This window comes from Cydia pomonella, chromosome 28 (genome assembly GCF_033807575.1).
Source record: "Cydia pomonella isolate Wapato2018A chromosome 28, ilCydPomo1, whole genome shotgun sequence".
NCBI classification, from domain to species: domain Eukaryota; kingdom Metazoa; phylum Arthropoda; class Insecta; order Lepidoptera; family Tortricidae; genus Cydia; species Cydia pomonella.
In genome coordinates, this window is record NC_084730.1 from 3,002,202 (window position 1) to 3,022,214 (window position 20,013).

Below are 20,013 nucleotides of genomic sequence, written 5' to 3' on the forward strand. Positions count from 1 at the left end.
ATGCCCACAACCCTAATAGGGTGTCCTATTGATTCGCCTGGTAAAATTACGCTGATTTTCGTTTCGCAGACGCTTTGGCAGAATTTCATTAAGCAGAGTAGTCAGTTGGCATCTTGGCATAACATTGATAAGCAGATTTACTTTTGGTAGAATAATCGTTAAGTAACCGTCATAATTACCCGAGAAACCCTTGGTCGAAACACGATAGTTAGAGTGATTTTTCGTATTAATTAGAAATTCGAGCATGTTAATATCAGCTGATACTTATTTACAAGAATAATAATTATTTACTAACATTACAGGGGCCATTGTTTTTAGCTTGAGGAGTCTTAGAAATCTGAAACATTTACAAATATTAGTACAAATTTCTAAAAATAATACCAGCTTTTAATTTTCAGGCGTAGGAGTTTATTAGCGTAGTTATCTGTTTAAACGGCTGGACTCTCCATGGACTGCAATAAATTGCTTGCCATTTCCGATACATTACTTTATACGCCGATAATATGTATGTAGTACCGCAATTGCTAAACTAACTAAACTGTTATAATTTAACTGTCACTTTATTCGAAATTAAATGTAAAAAAACGTTACTCGAGTAAAATTTGTTTAATCGGACAGATTACTCTGCCAAATGAAATTCTTAGTTTACTAATGGATTACTAAGTTTTTTCTAAATAAGAAAGTAAGGAATAAAGAAAAAAAAGACACCAATTCAAAGACCCAAAAGATTACCAAAAGCTTTTTGCTTGATTCTCATTTTCCAAAGAATCTAAAACATAAACGCCAAATAATCATTTTTCCACGTAGCATACTCGTAAAAATGTATTGCATGAGATTTTTCGAAAAACATTGTTTATACATTTCCGTATTTCAAAAATTTTTGTCCCCATTTTTAGGGTTCCGTAGTCAACTATAGTTTTTATAGTTTCGCCATGTCCGTCTGTCTGTCTGTCTGTCCGAGGCATTGCTCAGTGGTCGTTAGTGCTAGAAAGCTGAAATTTGACATGGATATATACATCAATAAAGCCGACAAAGTCGTACAATAAAATCTAAAAATATATTTTTTAGGGTACCTCCCCTTTACGTAAAGTGGGGGTGAATTTTTTTTTGCTTCAGCATTACAGTGTGGGGTATCGTTGGAAAGGTCTTTCAAAACTAATAGGAGTCTTCAACAAATATTTTTTTATAATATGAATATGTTCGGAGATAATCGCTCTAAAAAAATGTGTCCCCCCCCCCCCACTAACTTTTGAACCATAGGTCCCAAAAATATGAAAAAAATCGTGGAAGTAAAGCTTAAGAAAGACATTATATGAAAACTATAGCGGACATGATCTGTTTAGCTGTTTTTGAGTTATTACAAAAAGTTTACCCTTCATAGTAAAAAAACGTACATCCACAGTTCATCCCTTGGTTAACAATCTACTATACTTTAAGCTCCATTTTAGCTTATTGTGACGGAAAAGTAACTACGGAAACCTACTTTTAGCTTGGCCCGACATGCTTTTGGCCGGTTTTTATTCCTCGAATTATTTAGTTGCCGTGTTTTCATAGAAAACCGGCCTTTTCATGAAATGTTTACAGTATTTTTTTTATTAAGAACCGTCATGTTTCAGCTTCCTATCTCTGTAATTTTCTCAGAAATAAAAAAAACCCGCACTGGCTAATGCGATCTACTTAAACTTTTGGTACGGTAATCTCTATGTACCTAGATACTCTAATATCCTTTCAATAATGTTTTATTTTTATTTAAAAAAATCAATAAAAATAGACTAAACATGTCTGCTAAACTAAAAATTGTTCAACATTTTTAAACCTAGTGAAACATTTTGGTGTAATGAATGTTGTTTAATTATTGTTAGGGAAATGGTAATTTGTTAAATTGAAATCTGTCAAATAAGTATATAGGGAAAATTTGATTGAAAAATGTATAGTTGGAAAAAAATGCTGGGAAATGAAATTTGGTAAATTTTTTTTTACCCGACTGCCAAAGGGATAATGTTTTTCGAGTGTATTTATGTATGTCTGTTTCTTTGTGGCCTCCTGTAGCCTATACGCCTTGATGGATTTTGATGTATGAGGTATCGTTAGATTCGTCTTGATCACGGGAGTGTCATAGGATGTCTTTTTGGGGGTAATTGAAAAATTATAAAAAAAAAAAAATTATAAAAAAACAAAAAACCCGACTGCACACTAAAAAAGAGGAACACAAGCCCCACAAGAATATTGTTGTAGATGGTAAGTATCGCAGGCGGGGACCAACAGAGGGTTACTTATAGTCATTTTGGTTGTTGGTCCCCGCCTGCGATACTTACCATCTACAACAATATTCTTGTGGGGCTTGTGTTCCTCTTTTTTAGTGTGCAGTCGGGTTTTTTGTTTTTTATAATAATTTTTTTATTTATTGTAAAATAGCAATATCCCGCAATCCTTCCAATAATTGTAATTGAACGGGATGTGAACCTCCACTCTACCAAACGTTAGTCGACTAAAAGTTACATCTAGGTACGAATAAATCCCTTTGCAAAACGATGTTCGGCGAAACGTTGCCTGCGAATCGATAATCTACAAAAAATAGGTCGGGGAATCATTAGGGAACCCGCTTATAGTCTTGGGACGTAACACTTTCACGGTCTATTGAGATCGATAGGCTGATGATCGTTCATGAACGATGACGATCATGACTCATGAGTCATGAATGTTCATGAGTGAGTTCGTACTCCGACTCGCACTTGGCCGATTTTCGAGTGGCTGTGACCACAACCTTTTTTGAGGGCTGGATCCGCGCTTCTCCCTATGACACTTCCTTCAAGTCGCCTTTGGATAGGATTCATTTCAAAACCGGAGAAGTGCCAGTCGGACTCGCCCACCGAGGATTCCGTACTTTTCAGTATTTGTTGTTATAGCGACAACAGAAATACGAAATCTGTCTCTGCTTTGCACGATTGTTGTTTCATTATCAGATATATTTCGGATAATTATTTTATTTAGCTTACAACTTACCTTACCTGACCTTAGCCATTGGACAAACCCTGAAATCCCACGTAGGGTTACTTCTCAGGAATGCTCTGACGTTAATATTTTTTTTATTTGAACAAAAGATAAAAAAATATTTTTTTCGAACAAAAGTTATTTCCAATAATCGACAATAAAAAGAAACACACTGTGTTAATCTTTGGCAGTGTTTTTGACAATTTGTTCGAAACATTTGATAATGATGACATTTTTCAAAAGTCAGAAGCTTATTTGTGTCATAAATAAAATAGATAATCAAAAAGGTTGAAGAAGGTTCCATGCTATTCTTTGAGGATATTACCCTAGGAGTTACTAACACATACAGCTGCTCAAAAGTAAAAATTGGTAATTTGTTAATTTCTTCGAAACCGCTAACACCGGCTGTTATGGTACTTTGTACACTGGTTCTAAATTCCCTAAAGCATATGTTCATTTTGGCTTTTTCCAATGGCTATATACACACCGTATATGTTCTAATTAGTATGAAAATACTTTAAATACCTATGCACATAAAGTCATTGAAATAAAACATTGTTTTATTGTATAGTAAATGTATATAACACTCGATACATAAACATAACACAAACCAGGCTTCAGAGGTATTGACCTATAAGTTTCATCTCGGTCTCCGAAGCAAATACTCGCTAGTAGTTACTAAGATGGAAACTGACAGGCCGATATCGGATTGTCGTTGAGATTCAAGATCAAAGTTCAAGATGGCGAAGACGTCTCGAGAATATTTTTTCGTGTTTTGCTCATTCATGTTGTTCAAAATGTAATATTGATAGCTTATTACGCAGTGAACTATCGTGGAATCGTGCAGCTAATGAAAAACGAATCTTGAAACGCGTTGGCAAAAATATCATGAATTTGATGGAAGCCATATTTTCTAAAAGGAGGCCGATATCGTCCGGCGAACTTATTGTTATTGCATATGCATTACTATTATATGACATCTAAAGAGTTCAAAAGCACAAACGATACCCTTAACCCGAAAAACAGACACGGTACACATCTGCAAATGTATATGCGTCACCGCCTTGTATTTGCACAAACTTAGCGCACTCAAATTGAAATTAATTAAGTATGATCTCACCCTAATTCACACTGAAACAGCCAACTGAATAAATATTATTTTCTTTTCAGGGAGATTTAGACTACATGAAGAATAAGAAATTAGGCCCCGATCCTGAATTATTCACGCAGATCTCCAATGAGGTGAGTACAAGGTTTGATATTAGCCCTGCCCTATTAGCATTCAATGGACATGTGATGTCCAATTTGCGTTATGGTCTAATACTTTGGGGAAACTGTAGTAATATGCAGAAAGTGTTTCTGCTACAAAAGAAATGTATACGGGCAATATGTGGTGTGCATCAAACAGAACCCTGTCGACCTCTTTTTAATAAATTAAAAGTGATGACACTACCCTCATTATACATTTATGAGATAAGTTTATTTGTCAAATATAATTTAGGTTTATTTAGAAATAAGGCATCTACTACAATATATCAATCTCGAAACGGCACTGATCTATGTTACCCATTCCACTCAAAGACAGCATTCTTTGCAAGCAATGTGCTATGTATGTCTATAAAAATATTTAATAATTTGCCCGTAGAAATAAGGGATTCCGACATGCCTGAATTTAAATATAAATTATATAAATTTTGTTTGGATAAGTGTTATTATAGAATTGATGAATATTTAAATTAACTTGTTTAAACTAATAAATAATAATGAATAATGATTATAATATTTTGTAAATCTTAGATATAAATTAATTAATGTTAAGTATATGATTATAATGCATGGTTATATTGTTCAAATTTTTTATATGCTATACTTAGTTATAGTACCTAGTTAATAAGGAAAGTTTGCATGCTTCATTAAGTAAAATGTACGCACTTAAAATTACTTACAGATATGGTTTTAATTTTTGTTCGACTACCACGAGCTTGTCATCGATGCAACACTGTCATATTCGCTAACATCTGAGTACTTAAGTTATATTTTATGTTTGTCTGTCTATATATCTCTATCTCTAACTTACTTTCCATACATCTCGCTCGCACTAATAATGCCAGTAAGAGCTAGATGAATAGATAGTAAAGTTACGCACACGCTAGCGAATATGTCATTGTTTCGTCAATGCCAAGCTTGTGACAAGGATTACGACCAATGAGCCAAAAGAATTTTTTTAAATTACAGATTTCTCGTGAAATTTTCTTGTTTTTTTTGCACGTTTATTGTCAAACCTTCTTACATCTAGTTTCGATTTCTATAACACTTGAAATAGACGCCAATGAGTGACGTAAATGCTAAAGGAAACAGTCGTCAACATTGAGTAATAATTCCTAATACGAAACGAGAATTTTCTGAGTGGAAACTTGCATGTGAATTTTCTCATGAAAGTTTCAAGTAATGGCGGAACTTGCACGTTGAATGTCACGCGCACCAATAAGTGCAACGGAGCAAAACGGAGCCTAGCCAAGATGACAATCGGTGATAAAAAACGCCAATCTCAATTTAAATGTGTGGAAATTGTCACGTGAGTTTTCGTAGCATCAGTTATTACATTTTTTTTTCACCCCACCAACTGGTAAAGGCCCTCTTATTTATTCATAAACTAATGAGAAAGTAGCATTTTATTCACACGTGGGGCAAAGTAATCAGATGCAAATTTTGAGTTGTTTCTTAAAGTTTTTATTTTATAATTTTCTGTGGGTATAATTTATAAAAATTCTTACATGCTTAAACTACAAAAAAAAACCTCACGAATAATGAGTTTGTAAAAACTCAGCTTTAAAATCTGTGAGTGAACAATAAATTACCCCTATTTTCCCACCCTTAGGGTAGGACTTATTTTCCAAATTTAATTGGTACCAACTTTGAGGTATATCCAATAAAAAAATAATTATCAAAAAATTATCAGAGTAGTCCTACTCTGTAAAAAGTTATGCGTGGTCATACGTTACAATTAGTGAGTGAAAAATCAATTATCCCCTATTTTCCTACCAATAAGGTTGATTTTTTTTTCCAAATTTATATGGGACCAACTTCGGGGTATACCCTTTCCAATAAAAAAATAGTTATCAAAATCGAACTACTCTGTAAAAAGTTATGCGTGGTCATACATAAAAAATATATACCATTTTTTCATAGTGGCACGCGCCTTTGCGGTTTTTAAACAATAGATAAGACGATAATCCGTAGAAGCTTTCCTATAGACATCTTACACATTGCGCACATAAAATAGGGTCTCTATTGTTTCCCATATAGTTTTAAGTCATAATGTATTGTTTGTCCGCATTTCCGTTAGCCATAATTTGGTTTTACGAAAAAAACGGAGGAGGTTCTCAAGTGTATATACGTGTCGACTTGAGAACCTCCTCCGTTTTTTTCGTAGGTTAAAAATATGACAAAAGTTGTTATGCGACTAGAGGGAGTCCCATCCTATAGATTAGATTAGGTTAGGTTTGTTTTATGACAATCCTGAAAAGTTACGTGCGCGAGAAAAACCAAATTATGGCTAACGGAAATGCGGACAAACAATACATTATGACTTAAAACTATATGGGAAACAATAGAGACCCTATTTTATGTGCGCAATGTGTAAGATGTCTATAGGAAAGCTTAGCTAATGCCTGTGTGGCGACACTCCTCCTTTCGGATTTTCTCGACTCCACTCGGCTCAACATTGCTCCGAACAAATATTAGGGTTGGCAGAACTTGACGTATAGACGTGCACTACCACAAATAAGATAATGACTTGAATTTTGACAACCCTAAATGGCCGAAAGGGATAGTGGCATACATTAGAAAAGGACAGCATTATTTGGCCCTGAATCGCTGTTAAAATTCGGTTTAGTGGGAAGTGTCATTTCTGTACTATTAGTACTATTATTTATTTTGTGCTAATGCCCCTCTTGCATGTAATTGTCTAAGGATGGATTTGTAACCAATAAATGTATTTACATGTTAGTTCATACTTATACTCTGTATCTTTAGGTATTTAAATAAAAGTAAACAAAATCTACCCTCCAATGGCTCCTTAAGCCAGTTAATTGCCAAAGCCAATGAAAAAATTACATGATCAAATAATGTATTAGGTTAAGGTCGTTCATGAACAGATCCAGGCGGTTTTGTATTGTATTTTTGTATGGTTGGCTAACCAATAAATGCTATAGCTACCCGAAAATGTACAAACTGTTTGTTTACTTTTATTTAAATACCTAAAGATACAGGGTAAATATTAAATAACTTTTCTTTTAAATAACTATTATTATTTATCTTAAAAATATTTCATTTTATTAATTTAATAGCCGTTTAAAATATTTTTAGAGACTTCATTCGTATGAAGGCGGATATGTTTATGCCTTCGATGCCTTACCTGTCAAAGAATGACAATATGGCGGATGAATGTTTGATATGTCACTACATTCAAGAATTATCTCGCTTGAAATTTTCTTTGTTATCGCAATTGTGATGAAAAATATTGTGCGTACCTAACTCCGGTAGATAAGAATATTGCAAACTCGAGTCTTTGATGCACTCCAGCCTGCGGCTGTCGTGCATCTAAAGACCTCGTTTGCAAAATTTCACTTAACCCCCTCGTTGCACATTGTACAGTCGAGGAAATTGATTCTTTAGCAGTTAACGTGTCACGTTACAATGGACAGCTCTTACCATAAGTATGTACAGCCAAATTTACTTGAACCGCAAGTTGCTAAAGAATCAATTTCTGCGACTGTACTATTATTGTATACCATAAATCGTTGTGATTTTTTTAGTTTCTAATATTGCAATTATCGTATGTAGGTTAGTCTGTAAGGTACTCGTATGTGTGGGACTTTATTGGTAAATATATTTTTTAATTTATATCCACAGTATCTGAAGGTAACCGTAAATAAGCAGACGGGTTTACTGGAATCCATTCAGCACGTGAGCGGTGCGAGGATCGAGGTCTCCCAGAACTTCCACTACTACGGGCAGACCAGGGGCAGTCTCCAGTCAGGAGCTTACAGCTTCAGGCCTGACCAGCGACCGACACCTGTAAGTGAAGAGTACAAAGGTACAGGTCCAGATCATCCAGTACGGGAAGACCAGAGGCAGCCTCCAGTTAGGAACTTACAGCTTCAAGCCTGACAAGCGACCAACACCTGTAAGTGAAGAGTACAAAGGTACAGGTCCAGATCATCCAGTATGGGCAGACTAGAGGCAGCCTCCAGTCAGCTTACAGCTTCAGGCCTGACAAGCGACCAACACCTGTAAGTGAAGAGTACAAAGGTACAGGTCCAGATCATCCAGTACGGGAAGACCAGAGGCAGCCTCCAGTTAGGAACTTACAGCTTCAAGCCTGACAAGCGACCAACACCTGTAAGTGAAGAGTACAAAGGTACAGGTCCAGATCATCCAGTATTGGCAGACCAGAGGCAGCCTCCAGTCAGCTTACAGCTTCAGGCCTGACCAGCGACCAATACCTGTAAGTTATTGTCATCACTTCTGGCAGACGGGTCTAGCCGACTGGCAGTTGATGATAGAAAATGCCAATCAAAACCTAAACTATTGGATCTGTGAGCTGTAGGCCTCGTTAAACCCCATGGCCATTTAATAAAAGCCAAAAACTGAATCGAAACAAATATATTGAAATACTTAAAAAAAAATAGAAATGCAACCTGTAGAGAACGGAGCAAGCTGGAACGAAGACCTTCGTTTCATTCGCTCAATAATGTATAGAACTGATCACGTGACTTCTCATTTATCATTTCGATACAGTTTTGATTTACGATTGGCGTTGGTCGATAAACGATCGTCGGCCATGGGGCCGTACTTAACTCCAACTAAGGCTAAAATCGACATGCTCTGTGAGGCCAGAGGCCCAGCTGCAGGCCTAGAGGCGGAGAACACAGCTCACACGCAGAGTATAACTGTTGTGCAGATTCTTGGAATGACCTTTTGTCGGTGAGTGGTCGGAAGCCCTTTCGGCATTACCGTAAACCAAGTCTTTTTCTACCTTTTTAACTTGCGAATAAATCACACTACGTTGATTTTCCGTAGAGCCAGTGGGCTGGGGGCCCACACGGGACGCTGACTCTCTTCCTCATCGGCGCGGGTATCCGACACAGGTCGGACTGCCAGGGGACGTCGCGGATAGAATGCCGCAAGCGTATTCTCCTCCCCTCCCTCTAGCTAGCAGAGGTAGTTGGGGGAGGGGGCGAGTCCGACATACCACCCCCCACCCCCCATGGGCTTTCCCAGCCCAGGGGTGAGATGCGTACTAGTAAATGCATTTACTCTTGCCTCGAAAAAAACAGTGTGTTGATTTTAACTAGTTATATGTAAACTTGTGAAGGCTATGGTACCATAGCACTGGAGGCCTTTGTCACTTTATCTTTAGAATTCTTTTTATAATTTTCAGATAGCAGAAAAAGCAACATATAACACGATCCGCGGCGCCCTGGTGAAGGAGATCCACCAGCGCTTCTCCAGTTGGGCCTCACAGACCCTACGGCTGTATCGAGGGGAGGAGTACCTCGAGCTCGACTGGGTCATAGGACCGGTGCCCATCAGGTACTAGGTTTGAACACGGCCGGACCCTTGTGACCCACTAGCGCTTCTCCAGCTGCGTCTGGTTCCCGGAAGTTTGCTTTTTGTCGACCTAATTTCAAAAACTGACGTCTGCGTAGGTTTTTACTGGAACTGGCTTAAGTTTGTTTCTCGGTAAAAGCTCTTTTTCAAAATGGATTATAGTCCGTCTATTTTCATAGAAATTAGACATTAATCATGACATTAATAATAATAATAATAATATTCTTTATTGTGCACATTGCCACACTTTTAAATTGCAAATGCTATGCACAGCTTGGTCCGACGCTAACCATTCTGTACCTATAGGTGTCATATAAATACTTAAGATATTTTACAGGGACACTGTCATCTTCCTCTTCGTCTTTCAGTTTCCATTTCGTCAGCAAGCCACATTGCAAGTATTCAAAATTCAAAAATGTAAATATAATCTATGTCCTGCAAGTACGCCTCAAGGGCTCTTTTACTAGTCAATACAACATTTATAGTAACATCATATAGTGACATGAAAAATACATAACAACAATTATAAATACAACAGCCAATACCTGGGTAAACATTAAGTACCTACATTATAATAATCTTAAAATAAACAATTACTACAATACAACAGAGATATATAATCTCTATATTATTTCAGAGTACAGTCAAGTGTAAAAATATGGGTGTACACATCTTACTCAAAAATATGTCCCATAGCATCTTATTCCAGTGTAATGAGAGCGTTATGAGACGATTCTTTCGATACATATTTTGCACTTGACTGTACTAATACTAATAAGATTTGGAGGTGAAAAGTCTCTCCAAGTGTCAAAATGAAATTTATACTAAATTAATAAATCGCGTCTAGACTGTTAAGCTAGCAGTCTCATAAACTAATGCTACAGAATACATAACTAGTATATGTATGTATCTAACAAGTCGAGTATATTATATTATACCTAAATACAATATTACAGTGACGTAGGTATAGTCTCCACGGCCACGGTTAATACATTAACTTTGGAGATGTATAAGGTCTCCACGGTCTGAGAAACATAATAATACCCATTAATAAGATTTGGAGGTGAGGAGGCTCTTAAAGTGACAAAGAATAAAAAAATTAAAAAAGTATATGAAATACATGTGTCACATTTATTTTCTTCGATATGTGACTCTTTTGTTGATGATTCCTCATGCTTATTGACTGAGACTTAAGACTTGAACTATCCAAGAATAAATTTAAGATGATAACTCTTGTTTACAGCACAGACCTGGGGAAGGAAGTAGTATCCATATTTACGAGCAACATCAGCAACCACGGGGAGTTCTATACCGACTCCAACATGCGACAGATGATGAAGAGGACCTGCTGGAACGAGTCTGCTGGTAAGGTTAGATAGGACAAGAGAAACATTGAGGCAAGATAAACACTTGTAGGGAATGCTCATACTGTTCCTTACGCTCCGAGCAAATAAATTATATTTTTCTTACCCAGCATAAGATTAAACATATCAGGGACTTTAATTGTTGATCCAGTAAGGGTTTACTTTACATTGGAAATTTCATATCGTTATTATAGACAACCAAATTGGCTTGGATCCTAAATTGATCAACATTAAAGTCTGTTATAGTAGTTCGATTTGTAGCTGACCCCGAGCGGCTAATGCTTTGTCTATTGTTAAGTAACACCGCACGTGCCACTACCTGCCAAAAAGGGTCGTATAATTCTAATTGGCACCTGAGCGCGGGCTAGTCCGACGCTCGAAAAACCAGTGTAGGTGAATGTGCTCTCCGATAATGCGGCTTTGTTACGCATCTCGAGGCCTCATTTTATACTGGTTCTGTAGCGTTCGACTCGCTGGCACTTAGTAGCCGTAGACGAACCACACAAGAAATGGCAAATTATTTTTCCATTAGTGCATTTTGAATCTTATTGCAATTTCCATATGAGATGTAATTCAATAACCGGTAAAAGTGACCAGCCCATTTTTTATGCAGGTAGTAGCACTTGCAGTTTTACTTAACAATAGATAAAGGCTTATTTAGCCATTTGGGGCCAGCTACAAATCGAACGACTATACCGTATATTATGCCGCAAAAAAAATCCGTGGTAACAAATCTGGGGCGGCCCGCGCGGTTGGGGAGCGGATGACGGGGGCAACAAACAATTAGCCGGTATTCCCCGGCCTCGGGTGAGAGTAGGGGTGGTTTTTTGACAGTTTGGTAGACGACAGGTTAAGTAACATAAATAACAAAAACAAATTTAATTGATCTAAATTGTCTGAATCTACTTTTGTTTAATGAAAGTCTATTCCGCAGGTCAAGGCGTTAAAAAGCCCGTGGCATCGTGCTATTACCCGGTCACGTCCAGGCTGTGTATTCAGGGATTCAACGCTACCGCAGGTGAGAAGAATAATAGGCTTATCAGATCCACACGGTTTCCGGGCAATTGCGCCCGATATCGGGCCCGAATACTCTTGCACTGGTCTAGGTAGAACTTGCATAGGTTTATAAACGATTGTCAACGCGCATGCGACTCCTCTGGAGTTTCAGGCGCCCGCAAAATACGGCAGACATTTACTAACAGGCAACCCCCCTGCTCCCTGCTGGCATTTATTATATGTATAAAAAATAACATTATATATTAAATAAAAAAGTGTTGCAAATATGACACTTAAGCTTTTTATGTTCAATAATGCTGGGTGTTACGTATTTGGAACGGTAAACTATTGTAGAGCTTCGGCTAATTTTGTGTATATTTGCATTTAAAATAACACAAATCAGTGTAGACTGATCGGTCTTTAACCAGTCTATAACTATAGTCTGTATCTTTAGGTATTTAAAATAATGTTAACAAACCACAATTAGGTATTTTATTGGGCAAGAAATTTATTCAAGTCAAATAATTTAACTCGATGTGCCAAAACTTACAGAATTTTTACTACAATATATATCTTACTCAATATAACACCGAAGCTGCTGTAATCGTGCTATTTTGTTAATAGGAATATATCGGGATGATTTGATTAATCAATAGTCATTTAGTTATGTAATATTTGGTATTACTTCGCCCTAGTAAAGAACCTTAATATTTAGCCATTTGGGGTAGACGAAAACATTACACGATTAAATGAAATAGGTTAGAAGCCAGAACGATGAGAAACAGATCCAAGCAGTTTTCTATTTGGTCAGTTAACCGATAAATGTTTCAAGTACCCGAAAATGTGAAAACACATTGTTTACATTTATTTTACTACCTAAAGATACAGGCTATAAAATTAAACGGACTACTGACTAACCGTTAGATTTTGGTGGTGGTGGCTTGGTGCAAGTAAAACCTGCCTTCTCAGCACATTTTACGTGTCATCACAACTTTGGTTGAACGATGTTATTTTTGGATTGCAGGGATGTGTATTCTGACCGATAGGACCGAGGGCGGGACTTCGTATAATGAAGGGGAAATAGAATTAATGGTGAGAACACACTTTTTTACTCACTGTTCCGTCTATGGCTACCGTACACCGTACACACATCTGAATTCAAACACATCGAATCTAGGTTCTTATATTCCGGAAATCAATTTACAGATGTTGAAGACTGGACATTCTGAATTCCGAAACACACATTATTTTTTATTTTTTTACTATTCACACTTTTTAGGTTTTACGTACCGTCAGCCACATAATTGCATGGCGACTTTATAAATGAATTCATTCATAATTTTTCCATGTAATTTCGCAACTCACTGTACGTTCACTTTTCTACCATAGAAAATTGTACAGTAAGTACAGTCAGCTGCAAAGAGAGGTGACCTCTCTCTGCATCTGACTGTACATATTCGTGGCACTGTGAGCTGTAGACCTCACAAACGCCCAAGGCTCCGTTATTTAAAAAAAAAATCACGAGAATCGGTTGACAAATGTGACCTGTAAAGAAAACAGCATTCGAAAATATCCCGAGCTGGATTGAAAACTTTCGCTCTCTCTCGGTCAATAATTGTGATATTGATTGCGATGCTGGTGACTTCAGGTCCACAGAAGACTCCTGACTGACGATGGCTTCGGTTTGGACGAGACCCTGAACGAGGAAGAACACGGTTCGGGGCTGGTGGTCCACGGACAGCATCGGCTGTTCCTCGGCAAATATAATCAGGATGGTACAATGTTATTTTCTTATATTCGACACTCTTATCCAGGAATCACACGGATCTTATAATGTGAACGTGGGAAAGACCGGAATAATTTTTTTTCTGTGGGGAATTCCGTCGTAGAGCAAGACCTCTCGTATTTGTATATATGTACTTCGCATAGCATAGTTATGCATCGTTCCCCGGGCATGACGTGGGCCCATTTTGGAGGTATGTGGGACTCTCACCTCCCAGCTCTTCCTTTGGCGAAAGAGGGGGAGGAGAATACCCACTGAATCCACACCGGCGTTTCCCACAATATCCTGTTTGGGTAGGCGTCGTGGGATCGCGAACATTTATTTATTTATTTATTTAAACTTTATTGCACACATAAAGAAAAATGTACAAATGGCGAACTTAATGCCAAAAGGCATTCTCTACCAGTCAACCATTGGGTCAAACAGAGACATTTGTGTATGTTGGTGCAGGAAAAAATAATAACAAATAATAAGGAAAAAATTTAACGTGAAGTCAAATAATATTAAAAATATATAAATAGTTAAATACTACTACTTATATAATGTATAAAAGATAGACTAATACATATAATTATGTACATATACATGATGGTGAACCTTATTTAAGTTCTTCTGACAGAAGATGCTTGCGAAGTAGTCGTTTGAAAACGGGTTTGCTTGGGGCTTGTCGAATAAAGAGAGGGAGGGAATTCCAGAGACGGATTGCCTCAACGGCGAAAGAGTTAGACATAAAACCAGTACGGTGAGAAGGAACCGAGAGTTTGAGAGAACGGGAGGAACGGAGTTCACATCCTGGACGGGGGGTGATGAAAGTGAATTCGAGTGAGTGAAAGTGAAGTGAAGTGAACATTGTTGTCATTGTACCACGAACATAGTAATAAACTGATGATGTTTCAGGGGAAGAGATCTCGTTTCAAGAGAAAGCGAACCGCGTGGCACATAGCTGGCAGTGGGAGCCCTGGGTCTTCGCTGCTGCCGCTGACAAGTTAAACAGGAGGAAATGGCAGGGCATGAGGAACAAGCGGGTACAGTATCCATGTTATAGGGGATGACCAGACGTTCCAAGAGCCAGCGAGACACGTGGCTCATCGCTGGCAGTGGGAGGCGTGGGTCTTCGCTGCTACAGCTGACAAATTGAACCGGAGGAAATGGCAGAGCATGAGGAACAAGCGGGTATAGTACCCATGTTATAGGGGAATAGCTCCCGTTCTAAGAGCCAGCGAGCCACGTGGCTCATGGCTGGCAGTGGAAGCTGTGACTCTTCGCTGCTGCAGCCGACAAGTTGAACCGGAGGAAATGGCAGAACATGACGAACAAGCGGGTACATTATCCATGTTATAGGGGATAACCAGACGTTCCAAGAGCCAGTGAGTCACGTGACTCATAGCTGGCAATGGGAGCCGTGGGTCTTCGCTGCTGCAGCTGACAAGTTGAACCGGGGAAAATGGGAGAGCATGAGGAACAAGCGGGTATAGTATCCATGTTATAGGGGAATAGCAGACGTTCCAAGAGCCGTGTGGCACATCGCTGGCAGTGGGAAGAAATGGCCGTGTAACGATAGAAACATTAATAGACACTGTATAAAAGAATATTATTTTGTCTGCCCCGCTCAATGTCTGTAGATATTTAACAGACCTTTCTACACTCATCGAGTGCATAGCTTTTACAAATGATAGGTCTCATTCTTGCTACCCGCTATGATTATATGTATAGGTTGGGCAAATAAGAGTGATACACTTTGTTTTTTATTATATTTAGTGCACAGTTTATTAAATATACTTTTTCATAAATATATTATAAAAAGTATATTTTTCATAAATATATTTTTCAGAGTTGGCAATTGTATACGGAAGATAATTTCTGCCAAATGTCTACCTCTGATTGGCACCCGAATTCCCCAAATTTTGAAGCTGCTGGCATATTTCTGTGGGGCCATCTAAAATTAAGTGTCTATGCTAACAAGCTGATGAAATTTAAACAGTTAAAACCGGCCATCCGACACAAATTTACTAAGATAAAGCCGAAAATATTCTGAAAATTGCGATGATAAGGGCTCACATTTGCCTGCTGTTAGTGGTGGACATATGTCAGACATTATGTTCCACATGTATTTGCCAACGCTTAATAATATATTTTTAAAACAATAATAATCTTGGAACTTGAAGCGCTGGTGGCCTAGCGGTAAGAGCGTGTGACTTGCAATCCGGAGGTCGCGGGTTCAAACCCCGGCTCGTACCAATGAGTTTTTCGGAACTTATGTACGAAATATCATTTGATATTTACCAGTCGCTTTTCGGTGAAGGAAAACATCGTGAGGAAACCGGACTAATCCCAACAAGGCCTAGTTTACCCTCTGGGTTGGAAGGGCAGATGGCAGTCGCTTCCGTAAAAACTAGTGCCTACGCCAAATCTTGGGATTAGTTGTCAAGCGGACCCCAGGCTCCCATGAGCCGTGGCAAAATGCCGGGACAACGCGAGGAAGAAGAAGAAGAATAATCTTGGAACTCGATATAGTTAAATTTTAAAAACAAAATGTATACTTCTTTTTTGCCCAACCTGTATAAGGATATATTTGTGGTCCATCTTCCACCATATTGTCAAAACGACAATGCCAATTACAGGAAAAGAAGTGTTCTTTGACGTGGATTATGGAGGCTAAACGTTTACGAAAAAACCACGTTCCTATATTAATTGACGACGGCGTGTCTCTAGAGGGAAGACTTTAGAGTCAGACTAAGGTAATCTAACTATACATAAACTGCAATTACAAAATTTACTTTTATTTATTTTTTATTTTATTGGTATTCAGGACAACAACAGCCGTAGATATATAATTTACATAGGTATTTTTACATAGTATTAGGCCAATAACAGTTATCCGTTGGTTGCAAAATAATATACAGAAATATTATTAGTAAAACAAAGTAAGTAATATTAAAAGTGAAACTGTGCAAGCCCACAGTAACAGTAACAGTAGGTATCACCTACTGTTACTGTTACTGTGAATGTGAAAATATCAACATGAAAATTGAAGTTAGAGGTAGGTACACGTGCTTGCATAAAGTTAATAGGTGTGTATTAACGTTAATAGTTGTTTTAATTGAATACATTTAAATTTATATGAAAATACGACAATTCATTAACTGGGGTCAAAATGACCAAATCCACAATCTACCAATCTACTAACGATTTTTTTAACTACCCTCCAACCTCCGCTTTTCTTTCTCTTCTTCCCGTTGTCCCGGCGTTTTGCCACGGCTCACGGCCTGGGGTCCGCTTGGCACTGGAAAAGAAAACCTTATATAACCTTTTATTCTTCCTATCATCGGATCTTACGATTCCAATAGGTCTCTCTACGACGCTCGAGTACCTCCAAATTTAACATATCCGGTTTCCCCATCATAAATATTTTTTATCGTCCAGTTCTCAGCGCTGCGCGTTCACGGACTGCCTCGACACGTTCGGATACTAACCCTGGAGCCGTGGAAGGCTGGCTCCGTGCTTCTCCGACTAGAGAACACCTTGGAGAAGAACGATAGGAGTAAGCTTCTCTAATATCCATACCGATACTAAACATACCATAGTCTCCAGAGGTCTTTATACAATGCCAACATTTATTGTTAGCTTTCCTTTATTTCTCTTTTAACTTAAGTTACGTTATCTTATAATATTGGTATATAAATAAAATACAAAAACACGTACAAGAGTAATACAAAATTATTTTACACGTATTCTAAAAAACCTAACCTAATTTTGCCGCTAGCAGCGGGGCAAGGCCCAAGCTGCTGGTGGTCAGGGGGCCTACCGCGAATCTCTTTTACTCTCACTAAGACGTAATCAGAGTGACAGGGAAAAATACCCGCCATTGACAAACTTATATTTGAGATGTCTCAATTATAAGGCAATCTAGACGGCTAAAAGTCAAATTATTAATATCCAACATGGTTATAAGCCTTTAATTACTTTAGGAGTGATGAACAGTTTCTTATGTTTTTGCTATAAAATAATTATTTTTTTGTATAAAATCTACTACGGAATGGATTATCGAGACAAACCCGACTGGTTTAACGATACTGTCGATACTTGGTAAATAAGTTTAGATATAGTTTTTGTAATTACCTGAATAAATAAAAATTCAATAACCGGGTAAGGTAGCACGTGCGTTTTTACTTACAATAGATGATGAGTTTGCCGTATGAGTCAGCTTGAACACTAACGACTATATATAGTCGTTCGATTTGTAGCGGGCCCCGAGCGGCTAATCCTTTGTCTATTGTTAAGTAAAACCGCACGTACCACTACCTGCAAAAAAGGGTCGTATAATTCTTATTGGCACCTGAGCGCGGGCCAGTCTGACGCTCAAAAAACCAGTGTAGATCTCCGATAACGCGCCTTTGTTACGCATTTCGAGGACACATTTTAGACTGGTTTTGTAACATTCGACTCGTCGGCACTCAGTAACCGTAAAGGGACCACACAAGGAATCGCAAATTATTTTTCAATTTGTTCATTTTGAATCTTATTTCAATTGCCTTAGGAGTTGTAATTCGATAACCCGTTAAAGTAACCGGACCATTTTTATGCAGGTAGTAGCACGTGCGGTTTTACTTAACAATAGACAAAGGATTAGCCGCTCGGGGCAAGCTATAAATCTAACGACTATACCTATGTTTAACAAATAAAAAAATGAATTTGGTTCACTTCAGTTACCAGTACCCATAACGTTCAATGACATTTTTTTCTACATAAGTAAGAAAAACGTTAAATATTTCTATCATTTATTAAAAATTAATAACTTAAGTAAGGACGCGCGTAATTGTATTGCCAGTAGCATTGTCATCCGGCATCAGGAACGGGACAGAAATAAAATTAATTATGCACGTGTGATAGAGATAGAAACAGGCGGGTCAATGTACCCAAATTCTTCGTGCTTACCGTCCTAACTTTATAAATATTTTTTGAAGCTACTCAAAGACTGGAGCTACCGGATGACATGCCGCTTCCGACACACATCAACGTGGAACTCAGGACAGTCTTTCAGCATTTGAAAATCAAGTAAGTCACAGTGACATATATCTAAGGACGGGCCTTACGGGCACTAAGAATGGTGCTAGTTCAGTGGTGCCACTAACGCCGGCTCGAGCTCTCGATCAGGGTAGAGCGAGTTTGAATTTTGGCGCCCTTCGTTAAACATCTTTACCCAAATTTCAGTTCCTTCTTCAACCTAGCGTTTTCCCGGCCTAGCGCCAGGGTCCGCTTTCCTACTTAATCTTCTCCCCTTTGCCCGGTCTTCGGCATCGTCAGGTGTGAGATTGCTCTCTTTCATGCCCGCTGTCACGACGTCCAGCCAGCGCTTCTTAGGCCTACCGCGGCTGCGTGATTTAGGGCCTTGGACAGTGAGGTTGGACAAAGAGAATTTGAAATTGAGGGGGATTGTCAAAGAAAAGTTTTGTAGTTGCCAAAAGAACTTTTTGATATTTAATACATATCAGTGAAAGAGTACGGATCAAAGTCAAATGGCGTTCTAAAAGTTTTAATCATATGTCGAAAGATGGCAGTAAAACTGCTAGTATGAAATATTCTTTCGGACATGTTAACTATCAAAATCAAAACTCAAGAAAATACTGTTTATAATTTTATTATTGAGGTGAGATTTGATCAATTTAATTTTAATCATAAATCAACTAGGTAGTTCTAACGAAACCCGGTACAGTTCCTAAGAGACTAGCGCACTCTGCAACTGCTGGAAGTAGAATGACCTCTCGCCATTCTCGTGCCTTTCTCCTAGACTCCGAACAGCGTCACAGATGGCGCTTGCGTTCTGAAGCAACTTCCGACGAGTCCTGAGTACGGACTCATGTGTATTTGAGTCATTTGACCATCCGTAATCATGACCAGGATGCGATATATCTATATGTCTAACGAAAGAGCTTGTACACGGTCTTACATGATAGACGGACTTCGTCCACGTTGACCTTATTTGTATATGATAAGATATGTGATGATGGCATGCTTTAGGTCGGTGAGAGAGACAACGCTCGGAGCGAATCAGTGGCTAGAGGAGGCTCGGCAGATGGACTGGAGTACCAGGTACGTTTTAACAAATATTATGTACTTAATACCAACTAAAAAGTTATAGACATAACAAGCGAAAATAATGCTTCCAACATCACTGCAGCAAAAGGCGTAAAAGAGACGGCATTATTAAAATAATACCTACCTAAGTAAAGCGTTGATCACTTGCACGTTGCGCGTCATAGTTAA

At 38.2% G+C, this 20,013-nt stretch overlaps 1 protein-coding gene across 3 annotated transcripts in view; it reads left to right on the top strand.

The window, feature by feature from the left end:
• Positions 1-20,013, top strand: part of LOC133532861 (lysosomal alpha-mannosidase-like) — a 75,622-nt gene that overhangs the window by 46,670 nt on the left and 8,939 nt on the right. For 2 of the 3 annotated variants that reach the window (XM_061871711.1, XM_061871712.1), the window contains exons 16-26: positions 4,162-4,233; positions 7,906-8,070; positions 9,437-9,588; positions 10,850-10,971; positions 11,905-11,988; positions 12,991-13,058; positions 13,615-13,741; positions 14,647-14,774; positions 17,173-17,290; positions 18,714-18,804; positions 19,768-19,839. In XM_061871711.1, coding sequence (XP_061727695.1) covers positions 4,162-4,233; positions 7,906-8,070; positions 9,437-9,588; positions 10,850-10,971; positions 11,905-11,988; positions 12,991-13,058; positions 13,615-13,741; positions 14,647-14,774; positions 17,173-17,290; positions 18,714-18,804; positions 19,768-19,839 — 1,199 coding nt within the window. The remainder of the gene's footprint in view (positions 1-4,161; positions 4,234-7,905; positions 8,071-9,436; positions 9,589-10,849; positions 10,972-11,904; positions 11,989-12,990; positions 13,059-13,614; positions 13,742-14,646; positions 14,775-17,172; positions 17,291-18,713; positions 18,805-19,767; positions 19,840-20,013) is intronic. The other variant, XM_061871714.1, reaches the window with a different exon arrangement.